This window comes from Halyomorpha halys, unplaced genomic scaffold, assembly GCF_000696795.3.
Source record: "Halyomorpha halys isolate HHAL.00 unplaced genomic scaffold, Hhal_1.1 Scaffold16.1, whole genome shotgun sequence".
NCBI lineage: Eukaryota > Metazoa > Arthropoda > Insecta > Hemiptera > Pentatomidae > Halyomorpha > Halyomorpha halys.
In genome coordinates, this window is record NW_027116375.1 from 975543 (window position 1) to 998315 (window position 22773).

General features: G+C 31.6%; 2 protein-coding genes across 2 annotated transcripts in view; one reads left to right on the plus strand and one right to left on the minus strand.

Annotated features, from left to right (window-relative positions):
* Positions 1-17199, plus strand: part of LOC106680282 (peroxidase) — an 89234-nt gene extending 72035 nt beyond the window's left edge. Inside the window, exons 5-15 of the mRNA XM_014419859.3 lie at positions 6152-6360; positions 6954-7121; positions 10004-10197; positions 10275-10461; positions 10631-10828; positions 12361-12508; positions 12587-12743; positions 15394-15564; positions 15643-15841; positions 16412-16517; positions 16882-17199. Coding sequence (XP_014275345.1) covers positions 6152-6360; positions 6954-7121; positions 10004-10197; positions 10275-10461; positions 10631-10828; positions 12361-12508; positions 12587-12743; positions 15394-15564; positions 15643-15841; positions 16412-16517; positions 16882-16966 — 1822 coding nt within the window. The 3' untranslated portion in view covers positions 16967-17199. The remainder of the gene's footprint in view (positions 1-6151; positions 6361-6953; positions 7122-10003; positions 10198-10274; positions 10462-10630; positions 10829-12360; positions 12509-12586; positions 12744-15393; positions 15565-15642; positions 15842-16411; positions 16518-16881) is intronic.
* Positions 17200-19915: 2716 nt separating this feature from the next.
* Positions 19916-22773, minus strand: part of LOC106680250 (cytoplasmic aconitate hydratase) — a 98279-nt gene continuing 95421 nt past the window's right edge. The window contains exons 17-18 of the mRNA XM_014419810.2: positions 20858-21043; positions 19916-20217 (exon numbers count right to left, since the gene is read on the minus strand). Coding sequence (XP_014275296.1) covers positions 20104-20217; positions 20858-21043 — 300 coding nt within the window. The 3' untranslated portion in view covers positions 19916-20103. The remainder of the gene's footprint in view (positions 20218-20857; positions 21044-22773) is intronic.

Sequence of the window (22773 nt, forward strand, 5' to 3'; positions counted from 1 at the left end):
AAAGAATAAAGTTGAGAGAAAAGAGATCAAAATTGTTTTAAAAAGAAAATATATACAATATTTACACAATCAACCTGTGGATTCCTGAGCCCACTCTATCCCCCACGTGTGAGGGGTAGAGCAGAGCTCAAGAGATCCCAGCGCTCTCGCTGCATCACTGGTAGTGAGCCAGTGGAGGCTGAGCAAGTGCGCTAAAGCTGGAAACACAACTTGAGTGGAGAATCTGACCATTCATACCTTATTAAACGTGTAATATTCGAAAACCTAGTTTTTTTCCGAACAACTATAAATTAATATTTAGTGAATTTGTTTTGACAAATATCACGAAAACTCCTAAGAAGGTAATAGTTAGAAACAACTTTATAATACATTGACACACACCAACTTTAAGTAGGGTGCTAATAGACATCAATTCGTCTAATAGTTTATGACACTATGGATAGTAGTTTTTATGGTATTCGCATATCAATATAAATTTAGCAAATGAAAATTTGTGTGAACAACTATAAATCAATTTATTTTAGCAAATTTCACGAAAACTACTACTCCTTCAAAAATGAACGTAATAAACTACTTTATATTCTATTAAACTAGCTTTAATTTGAGTGCTAATAGACATCTGCACGTCACATAGTTCCCGAGATATTGATTTCTCAAAATAAATTCACTAACTACTAATCTTTCAGTACATTTTTTATGAAATGTTCCTTTATAAAAAGGTATATCTCGGAAACTATCGAACGTAAATAGCTCTTTTAGGGCTCATATTTAAGCAAATTTATTCGACTTTAAATGGTGTGCTATTAAGTTTTCTATTATTGTTGGTAGTTTTAATGATATGGACCTCAGAAAGAAAAATTAATTTTTTTAACCTTTAGAAACAGCCGCCATTTTCTCCCCCTAACTATACTAGATTCATCAATTTTGACTAGTGATTATTTGTAGTTTTCATTAAAGTAACCCAAAATTGGAGAAAATAACGGAATTTTTTTCCATCTTTTACTATATCTGATCCGCTGAGTCGTCCATGGTCATATTTGTGAAGTTTTATTAAATCACTTATAAATAAATAAACGTCAACAATAAATATAAATTATTTTAAAACACATTAATATGCATAAAATAAATAGTTATTCGGTCATTCGCATAAAGGAATAAAAATTATACTCAAGGAGGGAAAAATATATACACTTACCAAACAGGGAAAAGATAATTCTGCTACGAAACCGTTACTTTAAATAAACCTGTTATTATTAAGTCAAACAGTTATTTAAAAATAACCTGGTTATTCTCGTAAACCGGTCCTAAGATCAATTTTGAAAGATTGAAGTTATGAATGGAATACATTGAATCAATCAATGGAACACATTGTACTTTGAACCCACTCGCGTAACAAGAAGTGCTAAGATTTTAAATATTATGATAATCAATGCCATTTCATATATATATATATATATATATTCTATTAATTTAGTTGTATGTTTTGGGTTTAGTAAACGACTTATTAAGGAACTTCTATTTTAGCATTTAATAAAAACACTACAGGTAAAAAAGCAAAATAAGCACATAAAATTTCGTAATTCATTAATTAATTTATTAAACCAATTATCAGCTTACTGCCTGTTTCAGGACTACCAGGAATGCGTTTTACAGTTAATTTTATGCATATTTAGTGTTGTATCTTGGTTTTTGGTTAAATTTGAAAAATAAATCTTTTTTTTTGGTTCATAGTAGGGATGCGACATCGATATCGATGTTTTACCCAAAACATCGATGTTTTTAAGCCGATGTTTTCTAAACATCGATGTTCTTAAGCCGATGTTTTCTAAACATCGTTGTTTTGTCCCAGTTTTTCATTTTTTTTCCATAAGTAACTAAATAAAAACCAAAAATTTACAGTATAAATAGATTCCTATCAACAATGTGGTCGAATAATAAAGTACCTCCAACCTTCACGCTAACGACATGATAGAGATAAATTACGACTAGAAAAACAACGATGTTTTAAAATGTCATTGCTCAATATTAAAATACCATTGTATACAAATCTTTGCCAAAAATACATCGATGTTTTTGAACAACCATTTCAGTAACTCAAGGTCTGTTCCAACGACGAGGTATAGTCCGGCCAGTCGGAAGTGGTTTTTGCAAAAAAGAATGCAAGATTGATAAAAAAACATCGATGTTTTGAAATATCAATGTTCAATATTAAAATAATGTTGCTTAAAATACATTACCCAGAATACATCGATGTTTTTGAACAACTATTACAGAAACATAAGGTCTGTTCCAACGATCCCGTATTCTAAGGCCTGTCAGAAGTGGTTTTTGAAACTAAGAATCCTATATCAACTGCAAAAAACATCGATGTTTTAAAATATCGTTACTCACAATACATTACCCAGAAAACATCGATGTTTTTGAACATCCATTTGAATAACATAAGGTCTGTTCCAACGATCCCGCGTCCTAAGGCCTGTAAGAAGTGCTTTTTGAAACAAAGAATCCGACATCGACTACAAAAAACATCGATGTTTTAAAATATCGTTGGTTACAATACATTACTTAAAATACATCGATGTTTTTTGTAGTCGATGTCGGATTCTTAGTTTCAAAAACCACTTCTGACAGGCCGTAGAATGCGTGGTCGTTGGAACAGACCTTATGTTTCTGAAATAGTTGTTCAAAAACATCGATGTTTTTTGGGTAATGTATTGTAAGCAACTATATTATAAAACATTGAGGTTTTTTTTCATGTCCTATTGGTTGATTGAAAAAGCACTTCTGACTGGCCGGAACGCATGCTCAAGTCTTTATGTTACAGAAATGGTTAAAAAAAAAAAAAAAACGATGTTGAAAAACATCGATGCTTTTTGTCGATGTTTTTTAACATCGATGTTCAATACTGAAACATCGATGTTAAAACATCGATTTTTTTTTTATCGATGTCGCATCCCTAGTTCATAGTTGTTATAGGGGGCACTGGATCCGCTAATGCAATAGGAACGTTTCGGAATTACGACTCGAGGAAATATCAGAAGTCCTATCAAGTGACTTCAACGAACGAACCCACCATTAAAGTCTCTCCAGTTTTTCCAAATGGCTTTTCTGCTTCTCTTAATAGTTCGTTATCTTGCTTTAATAAGGTTCTAATTAGCAAAATTGTCGAACCTATCGTCTCCTACCTCCCCTATGGTATAAAGAGGAGGCGTCAAAAATTCTTAGATTTAGGAGGATCTAAGGCAATAATTGTTGTGGTAATGATTCAGTATATTTTTATTGAAAGAAGATAGCTAATCGCATGATGTAGATTGTAGGAGGATAGTCCAGGTGGTGGTCAATAAAGGTGTTTACATCGGGACCTGCTCGAACTATACTGTAGGTGTCCCAAGTGTATTTTTTAAATTATGATAAATGTGTGGAAAAGGAGGGCTGAAAATTGTAAGACTTTTCTGGCTCATTAACATGCATATATTTTGCTTAAAGTTTCAAAAGTATTAATCCCTGGAGGGGCAGATGGTGTTAGTGTGTTAGTCTTCAATGTAATTTAATTATATGAGTATTTTTCTTCTTGGTTGTCTTCTTTTTTCAAACTGTCCACTCTTGCTGGACAGAAATTGATGAGGACCTCCTCATCCTGGAAACATCATTTCTCCTGCGCGCCCAAACAACGAAATGAATCTCCAAAACCAAAAGATGTTCCATGTAAACATCGATTGTCGCACAACAGTTAGGGATTTTTGCAAATGATTTACTTTCTGAATATTATTCTTTAGCACTATTTCTTGACTTCTATTTTTTCTTAAATTTACTTTATTTTCAATTATGATGGGAAGAGTTAAAGTAGTTTTTATGATATTTGAATCTGCTCAACATGGCCTTGATTCAACGGACTTGTTGACTGAAAGATACGTACCGCCATCTTGGTTTTGTTTTGAATCACGAATTTATTATAGACAATGAAAATTGGTTAGCTTGCTTCTTGGATAAACAAAACAAATGAACAATATTAAAATGATACATAAAATAAAATATATGAAAAACCCTTTATACTTCAAAATATACTATTTACTCAAAAAGAGCATATTACAATATATTGGTTATCTGGTGAGTGACGTTTTCGCCGTCGCGGTAACGTCTTCTAGCCGCTTCCCTCGTCTAGGTGTGCTGTGGGCGAAATGGTGAAGACCATGAATATTCGCCTGGTGTCTGAAAAGACGTCCTTTTCTCTCGGTGGCTGGCCAGCGTGTCCTGGACACTGGCGTGATGGTAGGAGCAGGCCATGTCCTAGCTTGCATGGTGCTTAGGCTGGGGCGGCATTGCAGTCGCAGCGTCTTCGGGGTCTTCCGGCGTCCGCAGCAAGGGGGGCATCAGAAAATGAGACCCCCGACCCCGACTTTATTTAAAACCAAAAAATAACCGCAAAATTCGGATTACTTAAATCCGACAAAAGGTATCAAAATAGTAAAAGAAAACTATCTTTTGTTAACCAACGTTTCGTCCCACTTTACAAGGCTTCGTAATAGTTTTCTTTTACTATTTTGATACCTTTATTGACCGCTACCCGGACTATCCTCCTACAGTATATTTTTGGTGGGGTGAGAAAAATTAAGAGATATTTAGGATCTGGCTTGAGGTAAAATCAAATATAAGAGAAATATATATAAAAAAAAAGTTGTTAAAATATAATACTTTAAAGTTTTAATTATAACAGCATTTAAAGGTGTGAATGCTTGTTATTTTTCAATTTAGAAATTATGAACTCGCGCCTTCTGTCCAAAAACTTGAATGTTAGAATTTATAAAACTATTATCCTTCCCACTGTTCTTTATGGGTGTGAAACGTAGCCTCTTACACTAACGAAGAACAGCGCCTTAAGGATTCTGAAAATAAAGTATTACGTAAAATAATTGGACTGAAAGAGGATGAGTTACAGGGAGCATTTAGAAGGCTGTACATCTCTGAATTGAAGGAACTACACCCTGTAAATATAATTTGTGGTGAATAAAATGGGCGAGTAAGTTTGTGGGACTTAGTACCGAATGGATCCCTAAAATGTTAATAAACTCTGAACCGACGGTCAAACGAGCGTGGGATAGACCAAATCGTAGATGGGAGGATTGCGTTAAGTTTGATTTGGATTTGCAGGGACGTAATTGGACAGATGTATGTAGAGAAGGATTGGTATCGAACATTCAGGTTCGCCAAGTCTTTATTATTATTAATTATAATAACATTACAGGATTAATAACCATTATTATTATTATATAATTATTTAATATAATAAATAACCATTATTATTATTATATAATTATTTAATATAATAACTAGGGATTTAATTTTTATGTGCTAATAAATTGTCAAATATTTAAAAAAATATGTATTTATAAATTATGTATTATTCAACAATATAAATTACTAATTAATTAGTAATTTTATAACTTAAAAAAAAGTTACATAAATAAGGATTTATTATATATTATATGAATAATATTTTAAAGAAATTATGTTAAAATATGTACAAAAAAATGTACTTAGAGAAAACATAGCTGTTCATTAAGAAGACATTAATTAGTAATTGTAATTAAACTAGGGGAGTGAAACAAGACTAAGATAAGAAAGGACCATGGAAACATAGAAATGGGTTGAGGAGTAAACAAACAAATTCTAGGAAAATGCCACAGGAATAAGACCCTTGCTCTTTCTGAGAAATTCTCGATGCAATTCTATGTGAAAATTTATTATTGCCACTACTTTTAATTTGTGTTCAAAGATGAAGATATAGAATTTTTAAGCTCTATTTATGTTAAATGCGTTATCTTGAATTTTACGTAGTTACTGCGAAAAATGTATTTACAATTGAACAAATAATTTAAGGAAATACGTTATTCAGGACAAAATATGTAAAAAAATAACAAATATTTCAGAAAATATGTGATTTACAACAAAATATGTAAAAAAATGCCAAATATTTAAAAATATGTGAAATAAAAATGGCTTCTTTTGGCTAGAAATGTCTTGAAAGATCTTTAGTTAGTAAGGAATGGAGGATATCATGGTCAGGTAAAAATATGTGAAAACATAAAAATTCTATCCCTAATAATAACATTACTATTATTAATTATATTAAGGAAACCTGTTTACTGTTTAGGTTCAGCCTATCACCAGCTCAGGGAACATTCGCTCTTCCCAAATTCAGCTTGTTGAACACTGTCCTTGCTGACACCTGCCCTCCATTTATAAGATGCTTTGCAGCAAAATACAGGACAATGGATGGATCGTGCAACAATCTTGCTAACCCACACTGGGGTCAAGCAGGCACAGCTCTACAGAGGATCCTACCACCAAAATATGCAGATGGTATTTATAGATTTCTTATGCATAATTTTTTCTAGGCACTTTACCAAATTATAAAGTACGACTGTCCTTCCTATGTTTATAATCTCGAAATCAATCCTCTTCACTGTAAAGGACTTCAGTCTTGGGCCAAAAAAAAAAAGGGTGGGTTTTTGAGATAATCAGGGCACAATGACTCTTAACTAAATTAATAGCTACTTTTACAAATATAATTAAATCCTAGGTAGCTCAAACTAACCAATTATATATGCTTCTTTGATGATTGATGGTTCTCTATGTCTTCTTTATCATTATCCTGATGCAAAAAGGTTGAAGACTATTTGAGTCTTCATATGATCAACTATTTTCTTCCAATACTTACATATATTTTTCAAATTACTTTCTTGTATGTTTAAATTATTTTCATTATTTAGAGTTCTTCAATATTTTTAATTAAGTTAGTTTTTAAAGTTATGCATGAGTTTAATTTTGTTTGAGCTATATCTTTTTATTAGTTATTTATTGTATTCAATATGTACTCAGTTATTATATTAGGACATTTTTCCTGTTCTTGTAATAAATAAATATCACACATAAACAAGATTAAATGTTTTCAGGAGTGAACGCACCAAGAACAGGAGAATTCGGGCCTCTTCCTAGCCCAAGATTGATAACTTTGTTCTATGCAACTGATGTAGAGTTTCCATCGAACAATTACACGATGATGGTGATGCAATGGGGACAGTTTTTGGATCATGATCTTACACATACCCCAATTTCAAGAGGTGAAAAAAAAAAATTCAATATACAATATATATTTCCAAACTGAAAGTTGACAGATGACTTGGTTTTAAAAAGTAACAGTTGCCCTGGAGAAAATTTCATTGTTAGCTGTATTTCACTTTTTCCATCTTCATACTCCAATAACCATTTTTTCAACTAACATAAGTCATAATTTATTAATTTTTTTTAAAATTTAATATCAGATCGGCCAGCTGGGCCTTACATGGTTAATATAACAGTTAATTTTTTTTTTTGCTTAACAATTGATTATTGGGGGGGGGGTAAAGACATGCGCAAAAGACATCCCTAACTATTTAAAACTCTATAAATATTCAAAAATTGTGAATAAGAACGATCAATTATAATAAAATATATAATTAAAAAATAAAATAAATAGGTAAAAATAATAATTCTTAAGAAGATGAAAAAAAAAAAAATAACATTTGTGGTGGCAAGATTAACGTCTTGAGTGGAATTGTTGATGTTTGCAAAGAGAGTGTTTGAAATGGGTTTGTCACTGTCGAAATTATTATCAAAATTTTTATTTCTTTAGTATATTTCTTTTAAATCTATTTTTAGAGAGAGAAATACTTTATTTATCTATGCTGCCTTAATACATTAGGTTGCTATCTCACACAGCATACTTATCAATCCGTAATCGGACATATATAAATTAAACATACATGGCATAATCAGAAAAAAAGAGATATAATAAGATATAATAAACAATTTTTTTCCCCCTACAGTTTCCTTTTACAATCCATTTCGGTCTGTACAACAAATACAAATGTTTCAATTCATTCCTATTTTTCTTTCTCATTTCTGCTCCTCCAATTTCACCCTTTCACAATTTTTGAATTCACCCGATCAACAAATTCGCTCTCCGGAATTCACCCTCCTAGATCCTCTTCAGTGACCCGCTAAACAAATTCAATATTAGACAGTAATGTGAGATCAGACCATCATTCATAGTCACAGCAGTAGATCAGTTTACCAAAAACAAACAAATAGATACATTTTACGAGAATAAGACTAACATATAGATTAAAAGGGAAATATAATAAAAAACCAGTTACAGGAAATAATTCATTTAAAGTTTCATTACTTTACATTTGTTTTAGTGGCAAACCCATTTGAAACCTCTCGCTATATGATCAATTACAATTAATTAATTATGTGTCTGTTATCTAAAAAAACTGAACGTTATGTTAATAATAATTATGAATGTTTTGTTATATAAGTCAAGTGTAAATATTGTTGTATTGACAAATAAAGAACGTAACTAAAGAGTCATCTTTATCGTTACACAGGAACACGCACTAAACATTTATAAATGTATTAAAATAAATAGCTGACTTCGAATGGGGAGAAAAAAAAAGGGTCATTTCAGGAAAAGACAAAGAGTAAAAATAAATAAAACAGTATGTAGTAATGTCTATAATAAAATAGACATTCATTCATAGAGATTCATAATAATATAGAATTCATAACAGGATATCTTGAAGTAGCCTGGGCTTCAGTCTTTGAGATGAGGTTGGGTTTCCCAAGTTGTAAGTCACTGCTCCTTCAACTGTCGGTAACTGGGAGTGGGATTTTATGAACCGTATTTTGATGAAGTCCTCTATTGATTCCATTTGTAGTTCCCAATGCAATTGACTATTGACTATTGATTCTTACAAATCAAGGGACATTCACTGCAATTCTTAGGACCTTATTTAGGAATTATTGTAATGTTTTCCTTTTAGTAAATGATGCCACTCTCCAAATTTTACAGTTATACATCATAAGTTATTACTTCAACTTGACAATAACATTACTATGGTATATCACTTTAACATTAATATTATTAATCCAAGAAAACCTGAAGCATATTCTCTCTTCAATATCAAAGAATTATTATGATAACTTGGTATCATTCTTTCTGTATTGATAACATTTCTCATACCTACATAGTATTTAATGGAAAAGTAGGTTCTTATGAGAGAAAGATATGTTTGAAAAAGTTTGTTTTTTTCCTATTCCCAGAATTTCAATTATCAGTTCAGTGGGGTTTTTACCTGGAACACTCCAATTTAATATATAACTACTAACTTACAAGTTGAAATTTTTATGTCTCCATAATATATTATTTTAGAAGTCAAATAATTTATTAAAATAACAGAATTTTTAATTGCAATTTTCAGTTTATGTTAAATTTTCACAAAAAGATATAGAGGAATTCTTTTTAATCATAATTTATATATGTTATATATACCTAATGAGAGTCGGTAGCTCAGTGGTAAGGTTAACCTTCAGATTTTTTTGTCTAATTAAAGGACAAACTTTATATTGGCTGAGTGTGCCGCAGGAGAGTTCCTAAGCCCAAATGGTTGACTCATGGCTACAGTAACAGTATAAATAATTATACCATATCCTAATTTGAATGTGGGCTCGATAGTTAGTAGTGCAGGGCCTTACTCACTGAGCTACACTGCTCCCTAATATGTTACATTAGCTAAAATAAATTCTTAGTGCTTATATTTTATTCTTAATATGAGCTAACAATAACTAATTAATTAATTTTTAAATATTATTAGTGATGAGTTATTGTAGTAAGGATAGCATTATTAGAAAGCCGTTTAAATGATGAATACTATTTATCGTAAATACAATTATAATTCTGGGACATCTTATTATATTAAATCCCTTTAATTTTATCATGACAATCACTCTGGTTACTCAGAGTTCCCAAAGAAATAACAGCCTTTTAACAATGCAGATAGAAATTTGTATGTATCAAAGTACAGTTAGAATTAACTAAATCAAACCAGCTATATTTATATATATATTTTTAATATATTATTTCATTATATGATGTTAGAAATTCTAAAATTACTTTGGATAGGAGCTAGTGGCAGTGGAATATCATGCTGCAGAGAAGGGCAAGTAATCAGCCCGGAATTGAGACACCCAGACTGTTTCCCGATCGACCTTCCAAGGAATGACAGAGTTTTTGCACCATTTGGTGAACGGTGCATGGAGTTTGCTAGATCTCTACCGGCTCCAAGACCAGAATGTAACTTTGGACCAAGGGAACAGGTATAAAGATGCTATTAATGTTTTTTATATTATTTCAACTTCGTTTGACATTTGTCCGTATAACTATTTTCTTTTAGATGAATCAAATAACTGGTTACCTTGACGCTTCTAACATCTATGGATCAAACCGTGATACAGCAAGGAGTCTACGGTTGTTCAGAGGAGGTTTCTTAAGAGCACAGAATGTCAGAGGGCGAGCATACCTACCAGGGAATCCAAACGAATGTACAGATAGAACAAACAGATTGGCATGTTTCAGTGCAGGTATATAGAAAACTTAATTTAAAAACAAAGTTTGAAAATTTCAATCCATGGATTTTTAAAAATTATTCTGCAATTAGCTACACTACAGATTAAATAATGGGTTTCTTGAATTTTTTTTACTAATTTAGTATTTTTTAAATAACTTGTAAAATTATTATTTCTGCAATAGGAGACGGAAGGGTGAATGAACAAGTTGACCTGGCGTTAATACACACTGTCTGGCTACGAGAGCACAATCGCATTGCTTCCATTCTGCAAAGGATCCATCCAGAATGGTCAGATGAAGCAATATTTCAAGAAGCTAAACGTATTGTCATAGCAGAGTACCAGCACATAACATACAATGAATATCTTCCTATTTTGCTAGGTATTAAACATTATTAACTACTGAAATAGTTAATTAAAAATAATATTTAAGATCATTATCGTTACAGCTGACATCCCAACTCATCCTAACACTATCCTCAAAAACTGGAGGATTAAAATAAATCCCACCAAGTCACATTTACCCTTCCTGAACTCATGACTTCCTACCCCACAGTATCCTTTATTAATACTCCACTTATTCCTGTCGAACAAATCCATTACTTAGGACTACATCTGCACAAACGACTGACTTAGAATTCTCATACACAACTGAAAAGACAGGAAACTGCTTGTCAATTCCAACTACTACAACATTTACAAGACAAATGGTCTAAATTTTCAATCCATTACATGACTACAATAAGGCCTATCTGGACATACGGAGTTTAGCTTTGGGGCTTCATTAAACCGTTGAATTCCTCTTGTATCCAATCCTTACAATCAAAAATCCTTAATGCTCCTTACTTTGTCACAAATCAAGTAATCCATTAGGACCTCAATGTTGCCAATTTGGCCAGAACCAGATACCAATCCTTCCATGATAAACTTTTTAACTACCCAAAACCCACTTGTTTCTAACCTGGCTTCTCCTTCAATACCTGATAATCCTCCTAGGTGTCTGAAAGGAAAATGGCCCCGAGATCTTCTCCTCCAGAAATGTTAATTGAGTTCTATCAATGGGTAGATTCTCCACATGTTTGTATCATGTAATTTTATAACTTATAGCAAATTTACTAGTATATATTTTTATACAGTTGTAAATAACAATGAATAAATTATTAAAAAAAAGGTCATTATGATAAAAGTGAGTGGTAGTTTACTAATAATCTATTAACATAATAAATCTTGGTTGATAGGTAATACTAATGGTCATGAAGCATATAATTTTAATTCTTTTCTCTTTTTTTGTAAGCCAATAAACCTCCTTACAGTATCCTTTAATAATATTCCACTTATTCATGTCAAACTGATCCACTACCTAAGGCTATGTCTGGACAAGCAACTAACTTGGAATTCTCATACAAGACTGAAAACTGCACATCACTACTGTTACAATACATCCTTAACAAACAGGCCAAACTTCCAATATTTTACAGAAGACTGATTTACAAGAATATAATAAAGCTATTTGGACTTATGGAGTTGAACTATAACACTCCACTAAACCATAAAATTCCTCTAGTATCTAATATTTTTAATGCAAAATTCTTAGTAAAATCCACTTTACTTTGTTACTAATAAAATCATTTGTAAAGACATGAATGTACCACATAAAGCCGATTTAGCATGAATCAGATATCAATCCAACCAAGATAAACTAAATAACCACTCGAATCCATTAATTTCTAAACTTGCTTCCTTTTCTATTCCTGATAATTCTTCAAGGCGCCTAAAAAAGATGATGGCCTTGAGATCATCTAATGTAGAAATGTAATTGGAGTTATACCAACTGATACTTTTTCACACTTCCTTGTATTTTTAGCTTAAATACAGTTGTAAATTTCAAAAAATAAATAAATAATTTTATTCTAGGTCGAGCATATATGGAAAAATCATCATTAGCACCAAAAGATAAGGGTTGGACCACATTATACGATCCCAATCTCAATGGAGGAATAACAAACGTTTTCGCCACTGCTGCTTTCAGATTTGGACACAGCCAGATACAGAGTTTTCTTCAGTAAGATATATTTTATTTAATTTGTTTAGCTGATTTTTTTTTGTTGTTTCAAAATTAATAAGTTTTGGTGAATAATAGTGGCTATGGGAGGTTCGGGAATATCAGGCAAAACCTAGAAATGAGCAAAAATCACTTTGCCCCCTTCATGCTCTACAGCGAGGGAGCTGTTGACGATATGCTGAGAGGGCTAGCTGCACAACCTATGCAGAACGTGGACAGGCACTTTTCTAATCAGGTCAGTACACCTTCACACCAATACAGGTACTGCTTCCCCAGACCAGATATGCAGAACAAATTGTACTTGAGTACTAGGTATAATTACATTGCTTATACTCAAAATGTTTGAATACCGAGAACAATACTCAAAACATTTCAAAGTGAGTACAAGTAAAGTAATCGGTACTTAAGTAAAATTTTGAGTATGAGTATAAGGAATTCACATTTAAATCAGTTTGAATACTTTTGTAATCAATACACTAAAAATATTTTGAGTAAAAGTAAATTAAAACCATCATTAAGTACTTTCAGTAAATCTTACTATTTTGAATACAATAACTTTTTTTGAATGATGAAGTGTTAATAATTAACCAGTCTCAAAGAAGTGATAACATTATACATGAAATAATTTTAATTACTATTTCCTTGAGTCTTAGATTATAAGAAAGGGGACTAGATTATAAGAGTGTGGTTGCCACTGAGGAATTTCATTTCTCAGCTTACCCAGCAAAGTGTACTCAAGAGTATTGGAGACAAGAATAAGAACATTGGTCGATAGCCAGCTCGTAGAGCACAACGAAGCATGCAAGATCTCATCTTCGCAATGCGGAAAAATAACGGAGAAGACTGGCGAAAAGAGTAAAGAACTTTTGATTTGCTTTGTGTACCTTCAAAAGGCTTTCAACAGGGTGAGAAAGGAAGACTTAGAGCAGGCACTGACAAATAGAGGCATTGATCGTGGGACAACTTTAGCAGTGATTTGTCTTTAATGATGTATTTAAATGGGAATGTCAGGAACCACATGTCACTGGAATTCACAACAAAATCAGATATTCGTCAAGGTTGTTGCTAGGTCCACTGCTCTTCATAGTCCTCAGTAAAACAATTAAGAAATCTAAACTTAGTATGTGACAGTTTCAGTTAGGACATAGGAACTTAGAACTCATAAAATTTTCTGTGTTGGCTTTTGTGTATGAAGTTGTTGGCTTCCAACGATCGAGACCCCCAATACAACATAAATGTTCTGCAAGAGCGAATGGCCTCGATAAACATGAAAGTTAGCCTGGAAAAGACCATATTGTATGAGGATAGGAAAGAAACCCAGGAGAATAATGAGGGTGATCTCAGTGAACGAAGAAAGACTAGAGCAGGTACAGAATTTCAAATATCTAAGTGCTCATCTCAACGGAATCGGCTACATTGATGAGGAAGTTTCTCAAAGAATCAATGCAGCTAGAAGAATATTTAGTTGTTTCAAAGAGGTTTCCTGGGTAAAAGGGAGGTGACGAGAAAAACTAAAATAATGATCTACAAATCGATGTTTCTCCCTATTCTTTCCTACACTTCTGAATCATGGACCCTCACCTCGAAACACAAGAGCCAGATCCAATCCATGGAGAAGTGGTACCTTCGTAAGGTGGAAGGAAGTACACAAGAGATAGAGTATGGAACAGTACCATTCGGACTAACCTCGGAGTCAAACAGGTCCAAGAGCGAGATATCTGGTCCAGACTCAGCGAATTGTAACCCCACACTGCGCAAGCGGTAAAGGGGATAAAATGATTATGATTTCCTAGAGTCAAGAAGTATTTGTGATAGAGAACCTTAATTACAATTGCAGTAATTGATTGGAGTCATAAAAAATAAATGACCAAAAAGTTATTAAAAATCAGACAATAAAGATTTAAACATAATGAAAGGTGAGGAAGAAAATGTAGATGATAAGTAATTGATATTAACATGATAAACTATATTATTAACTAATGATTAAAAATATATAAATAGTGAAAACAACTTAAACGAATATAATAAAACGTGTGAAAGAAAACAGAATATATATTACAATGGATGGAAGATATATAGTAATATAAATGAGTAAAAAAAAAAAAAAAAAAATAAGCTGCAATAAATATAGAATGACTGAAAAAGTTAATAAGGAAGGAACAAGAGAGAAGAGATATGTGGGGGTGAGAAGAAGGAAGAAAAATATTAAAAAGTCAGAGAAACTAACCAACTCGAACGAAGTTACCGTCTAAAGTGAGTGGGGATGATTTCACCTGGTAAGACAGCAGTCATACAAGTACAAAAATAGGTTAAACTAATAGAAAATAGCATATATAACTAAATATGAAAGACGATTTAGATAAAATAAATAAGGTAAAAAACATTAAAACTTAAGGTCTAAGGAGGAAATTACAAAATAACTATGAAAATGAAAGGTCACTTTGATTTTCTATTTAGGTTTTTTTTTTTTTTTTTGTTAAAGGAAATAAGAACTTGATTTCATTTTGTATTCAGTACTCATATACTTTTTACTCAAAAGTTCAAAGTTAATTGTATTTAAATACAAAAAAAAAAAAAAAACACAAAATTTTAATTACAGGATACTCAAGTACAAGAAGTGATCAATAACTTTAGTTTACTAACAATTTCTGAATTTAGTTAATTAATTACAAAAGTATTTATCATTTTTAAGTTTTCTGTTATCCATTACAAAAGTAATCAATTGTAAGTGAATAGTTGATTATAATTTGGACTCAATACTCAAATATTGCCCAACTCTTTATCAGACCTGATAGTACTGGCATGACTACAACCATTATAAAATTTACACCATGGCAGTTGCTGATTTATTATAAGGTATATTATTAAATAAACCTCGGTTTCAGATTACTGACCACCTGTTCCAAGGAAATCTAGATATCGGACTGGATCTTGTTTCTTTGAACATCCAGAGAGGTCGTGATCATGGTCTTGCTCCATACAATGACTGGAGAGAAGTATGTGGGCTTCGCAGGGCTCAAAGATGGGAAGATCTTGAAGAACACATGGAGCCATCGGTACTTTATAGCTATAAATAACTGTAGTCACATTTATTATTACTCTGACCAAACTCTTAATACACGTTAAATTTACAGACCATAGAAGTGATCGCTCGGCTGTACCAGAATGTTGATGACATAGATCTTTTCGTCGGTGCCATGGGAGAAAATCCAGTACAAGGTGCAATTTTAGGACCAACATTTTTATGTCTGATCGGAGATCAATTTGCCAGACTGAGGAGGGCTGACAGGTTCTTCTATGAAGAAGCAAATCAACCATCTTCATTCTCTTCCGGTAGGATAATTAATTTTGACTTTGAAAAAAACCATTCATAAAATAACCATTTAATGTGAACTAACGCTTCGACCCACTTAGCAGGGCTTCATCGGGGCTAAAAAAGATTCAATAATCTAAAATTATTTAATGAAGTAAGAGAATAAACAAAATGAAATAAAAAGTAAACTAAGATGTAGCTAAATATGAGAAAATATATATAAAAAGTAACAAAGTAAATTAAATAAAACAAAAATAAGATTTTTTAGCCTTGATGAAGCCCTGCAAAGTGGGGCAAAATGTTGGCTCACATTAAATAGCTATATATATGTATATATAGTTGACCTATATAGTTGAGTATAAATAGTTGTAAACTATTTTTGTTTCACTATTGACCACAACCCTGACCATCTTCCTATATATTTTAAATAGTTATTAAATAATTTCTTTTGAGTTGTTTTTTTTTTTACCACACATGGACCATCTTCCTTTTAAATTTCTTTCTTTCATCTGCATTAAATTTTATCTCTTTTTGATCAATGATTTTTAAATTGTGTGAAATAACAGAATAATTTTTTCTTTTAAACGTAGATCAACTTACTGAGATAAGAAAAACAAGTTTGGCAAGGATCCTTTGCGATAATTCTGATGATCTTGCAAGGATACAACCTTTAGCGTTCATTCAACCTTCATTTTTGTAAGTATTTGTCATAATTAATTAGTCATTTTTAATTTAACTTTATGTCTATCAAACATATAATGAAAAGTATTGCGATCAATAACAAATTTGGCCAAACACAAACTTATGGATGTAGCACTAACTTTGATTAGTGCCCAAAAACTGATACTTAACGAGTTGGCCAAAAATCCATGCCAGCTCGTACCAACCAAGCCAAATAACCCATCCACACACTTGTGAATGCGTGAATTTGCCATAGTTTGACAAACATTTAGTGGACCTAGGATCCTTCTCCTTGTTTCTTGTATCATTTGTGTTGATACTTGATATTTTAAATAAGCTAAAACAAAACAGTATTATATTTTTCCCTAATCTGTTCTAGGAATCAAAGGATACCATGTGACAGTCGAGCTATTCCATCAATGGATCTCAGAGCTTGGATCAATGAAAGCCCGGCAACTAGATAGAGGCAGCAAGAGGAATGAAATGAAAACAGAAAATTAATTAGCAAAATTTGAAATTGTTATTTTTAAATCCATAGGATTTTAAATAACATATTAACGAGCCAACAGAATGTAATATAGTTATATTTTAACAATGTAAATAAGTTTAAAGTACAAGGCACTAATTGTGTATAATACACATTTTTAGGATATCATTTAATGATAATTAATAATAAAACTAATTTTAAAGAAATTATTTTTTTTATTTCATAGAATAAACTCTTATTCTAGGTTGAGTTAACAGAATGTTACCCTCACCCAGTGCCAAAAATAGGGGTAAAAACATTTTATATTTTATACGAGGAGAAGATGGTTGGGGGGTGCGGTCAAAATATAACACAAATATTAATAAAGTTGAAATGACTTATTTAATCGTGTCATTTCGGCCAGGCTTTCTAGACTTCATAAGGGCTAAGAACAGACAAGATTACAACCAATGAATAGAGAAAGTATAAACAGAATGACATAAAAAAAATAATTGTACAGATTAGAATTAATAAAATTAATGTGATGAAAGAAATTAATTATTAATTATATTCTGAAGTTAATTATTAATTCTATTAATAGTTAATTTTTTAAAAATAGAATTGAATTTGAACTAACATCAATATCGAATTCAATTCTATTTTATAATTATTTAGTATCAATAACATATTAATAGTTAATTTTTTATTCTATTCTGTACAATTATTTTCTTAATGTCATTCTGTTTATATTTTATTTTTTATTTTCTGTATTCATTGGTTGTTATCTTGTCTGTTCTTAACCCTCATGAAGGCAAGAAATTCTGGCCGAAAAGTTGGCACGATTAAATAAGTCATTTCAACTTATTTGTATTATATTTTGACCGCACTCCCCAACCATCTTCTCCTCGTATAAGTTATCCACGGTCAACTATCTCTCATGATTATATAATATTTTGTTTCATCATCTGACCTATACCTTCTCTAAATTCTTAAAATCTACTATTGCCTCAAGATCAAAAACTAAGAACTAAAAACACTGTTTCGTGAACCGAAAGTCTGGATTGGAGGCTCCCATAATGTAGGCACTACTAGAGCCCCTTGTGGCCAACAGCATAAGCTTACCTTCTCTAGCCCTCTCTGTGGGGAGAAGAAGAAACTTTTGCATGAGAGAGCCATCTTTTTCTAGAAGCAATCATTCTTTATTCACTCTTATTAGTAAAAATCAGCCATGAGCGAGTAGAGACATTCCAGGGGCAGAGAAGAGAAAGGAAGCATGAAGTCCACATCATTCAATATAGTTCACAAAATCCATCATCATCAACTGGCATACCTACAGTTTTCTAGACCCATGATCAAAATTAATTAATTCTTTCTAACAATAAATATTTTGTTTCGACCATCCCTTTACACCACCTGTAACTTATGCAATAGATTTTTTTTTTTTTTTTTTTTTTCTGTTAAGAATGTTCTATTTTCATTATAATTAATTATGTACAGTCCACTACAATCCAACCAGCCAATCAAAAGTCGAGGTGCTCCTGGCCTTAAATTGAAGGTGCATTTCATACAAATCCATTGGTTGTTGTTGTAGATTGTTGCTTAAAGGCGTAAAACCCTCTGGTCATCAACGCCTAAGGAATGATAAAAGTAAAAAAAAAAGATTTAAAAAAAAAATATAAAATAAATAAATAAAAAATCGAAGATGAGTTATAATTTATAAAGAAGGCGATGTGCTTTTAAAAATTCAAACACTAATGTAATTATAGCTTCCTCATCTGTGACAGCTTCTAATAAATATGGGGTCAGTCCTATCCTGTTTATTATTGGCAAATAGTGAGTACATTCTTCAAAAATATGTCTAATCGTAAGAATCGACTGACAATATTTGCACGTTGGAGGTGGCAGTTTTCGTATCAGATGAGAGTGCGTGAGGAGAGTATGACCTATTCTCAAGCGGGTCAGAGCAATTTCCTCCCTGCGGCTGTTGTGGTAGGATGTAGACCATGGTTTTACTGAACGTTTTATTTCTTTTAATTTACTCGGAGAGCTTTCATCCCACTTGGCCAGCCATTTTTCTAATATTTGTAATTTAAGGGGTGTACTGAGTTCTGATGGGGTAAGAACGGCGGTACCTCGGCCAGGGAGCGTGAGTGCCTCTCTGGCAGTTTTGCCTGCGAGCTCGTTACCAACAATGCCAATGGCTTGGAGCCCATATGAAAATAATAGATTTACCTTGTGATAATTTTAGAAGAAAAGATTGAATTCTTATGATGAGTGGATGTTCGGGGTACATGTTTCTCAAACTAAAAACCCAATGATTTTTAATCCATAATAATCTAGGAAATTTCAGGGATCCTGTGTCCTTTTAAGTTGTTAGAATTTAATATTTTTTCAACAACAGTACATCTAAAATTTCTGTGAATTATATTATAAAATGTTATCAACAAAATATGTTGATTATATGTAATTTATTGACAGTTTTTTATTTATTTTTATATTTTATATGTTCTATGTATCTTAATTTCTAATTAGTGAAATATTATAGATTGTATTTTTTGTAAGTTATATTTTAAATCATATAATTTTATTATCTTTGTAGTGTTTTTTTTTTCTTTTCTTTTTTTACATTAAAATTTTTCTATTTTTCACATTTCTTTTCTTTTTTTAAGTTAACCCATTTGAAGTGGCTATTTTTTCAAACATGGTCCCGAGGAGCAAAATTTTTCAAATTTCACCTGTTCATTTTCCCAGGTTCCGACAAGTGAAGGGATTTGAGATTATTGAATAAGAACAAACACAAAATAAAATAGAAATGCTTTCATTTTATGAAAAAAAATTTATTTTATTATTATAATAATTTGATTTAGTAGTCTAGTGACAAATCATATTGAGGTAATATCAATTAACCAATAAACATTTAATGTTTAGGAGAAAAATAAAATCTGAATGATAACAATAAACAATCCCTTTTATATTCAGATCACAAAAATATAAAAATATACATCTATGTATTATACATTACAAAAAACATCAGACCATGACCACATTACGATAATATGCACTACATATTATTTTTTCAACAAACTTTATTGTCATGAAATTTTTTTTTTTTTTATAAATTTCAATGAAACCAATTTAATCAAGCATTCTTCTAACCATGCAGTTGAGGATTCCTCCATGTTTGAAGTAGAGGATATCGACTTCTGTATCGAACCTGACGATGACTTCGAAGGATTTTCCATTACAAGTCTGAAAATATGAAATAACATTGACACAGAATTCAAATAAGTAATAATGATGTGTATAAAAAAAAATTACCGTTTTATCAAATTCAAGATTTCAAAGGACTGTGAATATTTTAATAATTAATAATCCCTTTAGAACATTCTCTAAGCTTGGAGGAAGATAGTCCAGGTGGCGGTCAATATAGGTTTCAAAATAGGAACAAAGAACAATTTTGAAACCTTTATTGACTGCCACTCGGACTATCTTCCTCCGATCTACTACATACGGTCAACTATCTTCTTCCAATTCTCTAAGCTTGTTTAATCACATTCAACTTCTCAAAATAAGAATAAAAACCAATAGGAAGGTAAAGAGGGAGAATAAAAACAAATAATTAAATTACAAATAAATCGAACTTTGGCCTTTAACAAACACATTGATTAATTTTAAGCTGATGGATTAAAGAACCCATTAACGAGCTCCACACTGGATTTAGAAACTTACACTAGCATTTTGCTTGTGCATTAGCAAGAATAGCAACAGATATAAAAAAAACTGATGAACACGAGTTCAGAATTTCAGTTCTCTGTTTAAGATAATATTATACACTACATATAGTCATTAAATACAGCCAAAAAATGTAGTTAAATAAGGACTACCTTACCTGAACATTAATTTTCTGGTGTGGCCTGGGATCAGCAGGCAAGTTGATGGTATAGTTCTCCTTTCCTGTAAGCCCGAGAGAGTCAGCTGTCTGCCCTTCAAGGAATTGTAAAGGAACAATACCCATTCCGACTAAGTTTGAGCGATGAATGCGTTCGTATGATTCAGCAATAACAGCTTTAATTCCCTATTTATGGCAGACAATAAGAGGATGATGTTACATCACAATAAACTATTCAAAAAATAAAAGTTACTTTATGGAAATTAGAAGACGACAGATTAACAGAGCAATGTACTTTTATTATGCCAGAATATTTATATAACTAATGATGAGTTGGTAAAAATAGTAGAAATGAAATGAAAAAATAATTTTATTCTGGGACATATGTCCCCTAAGAATAAATACATGGTTCAGAAATTAAGATTTTTGTCTGGCAAGCATTTAAAAGTTTCCAGTAAGTAAAATGAAATTACATTGGGATATTGGTTTGACTACTGTTTATAATGTTAACCAATATGTGCCTATTTATTTGATTACAATGATGCGGAGGTTTGGTTATACAATAAGTGAAGGAATAGGTGTTATTTAAAGGAAAGAATGGATGAGGATTGGTTAATGGAGATGGGGAGAGAATTCCAGCAGGAGGTTGCATGTATGACAAAGGCTTTGCTGAAGAAGGCGGTTCTATAGGAGGGCATATATAAATCAATCGGTTGGGATCTTGTGTTTAGTGAGTGGATGGATGAACAAAGAGTGAGGAAATCAAGGATATAGGTAGGTTTTTTGATTTTAATAACTTGGAATAGGAAAACACCAAGGAGGTATTGCCTTCGGGAGGTTGGATAGAGCCACTTCAACTCGGTATACCAGCAGAAGACTTGAGAGCACCTTGGAAACTCAAAGATAAATCTTACAAAGCAGTTCATGAGTCTCTTCAGTCTCAACTCTAGTCCTGCAGATAGCCCTCCATTGACCATAAATATGTTTTTACAAATTTTTATTTTTCACTAACCACACCCCCACCATCTTCTCTGGATTTATATATATCCACGGTTAACTATTAACTCATCATTTAGAAAATATCTTAAAATGCCATCTATATTGAATAGAAGAAATCTAGGCACAAGTTTATATTAAATTTTAATAAAAATCTAAAAAAAAAAATACTGGAAACTTCATAGTGTCATTTAAGTTTACACTAAATTAAAAATTAATGCTTTGTTCTAGAAACATCTTAAAAGAATCTTTGAAGTAAGAAAAAATTACATAAGAGAGAAATGTGTATTTGCTTTATGCTGCCCAAATACATGGGGTCGCTAGAACACACAGCATACCAGAGATGGGCAAAAATTAGCTATAGTTGAAACTGATAGCTAAAGTTGCCATGGATACGACCCTTATTCATGAATGAACCATTGATAAATAAATATTGTATCCATGGCAATTTTAGCAATTATGATTGGAATTATAAACACTAACATAACATTTAAATCAAAGTAACATACAAGTAAGATGCAATTTTTTCTTTTTTCAAACAATAATTAACTGTATCTTAATACAATATATCTCAAATATTATTTTTAATATTTTTATTTTATTTAAAAATTTTTTTCACCTTCACAAAGAGAGAGAGAGAAATACTTTATTCATCCATGATGCCTAAATACATCAGGTGGCTACATCACACATAGAAAATAGAAACAGTTTTTTTTCCCCACAGTTTCCTTTTACAATCAATTCCAGTCTATAAACTAAATACAAATATTTCAATTCATTCCTTTTTTCTTTCCCTTTCTTATTCCTTCCATTTTAAAGGAAAATATAAAAAAAGCCAGTTAAAAGAAATACTTGAATGGATTAATAGGTTAAAAAAAAATAAATAAAAATAATAATAATAATAATAAAATAAAATAATT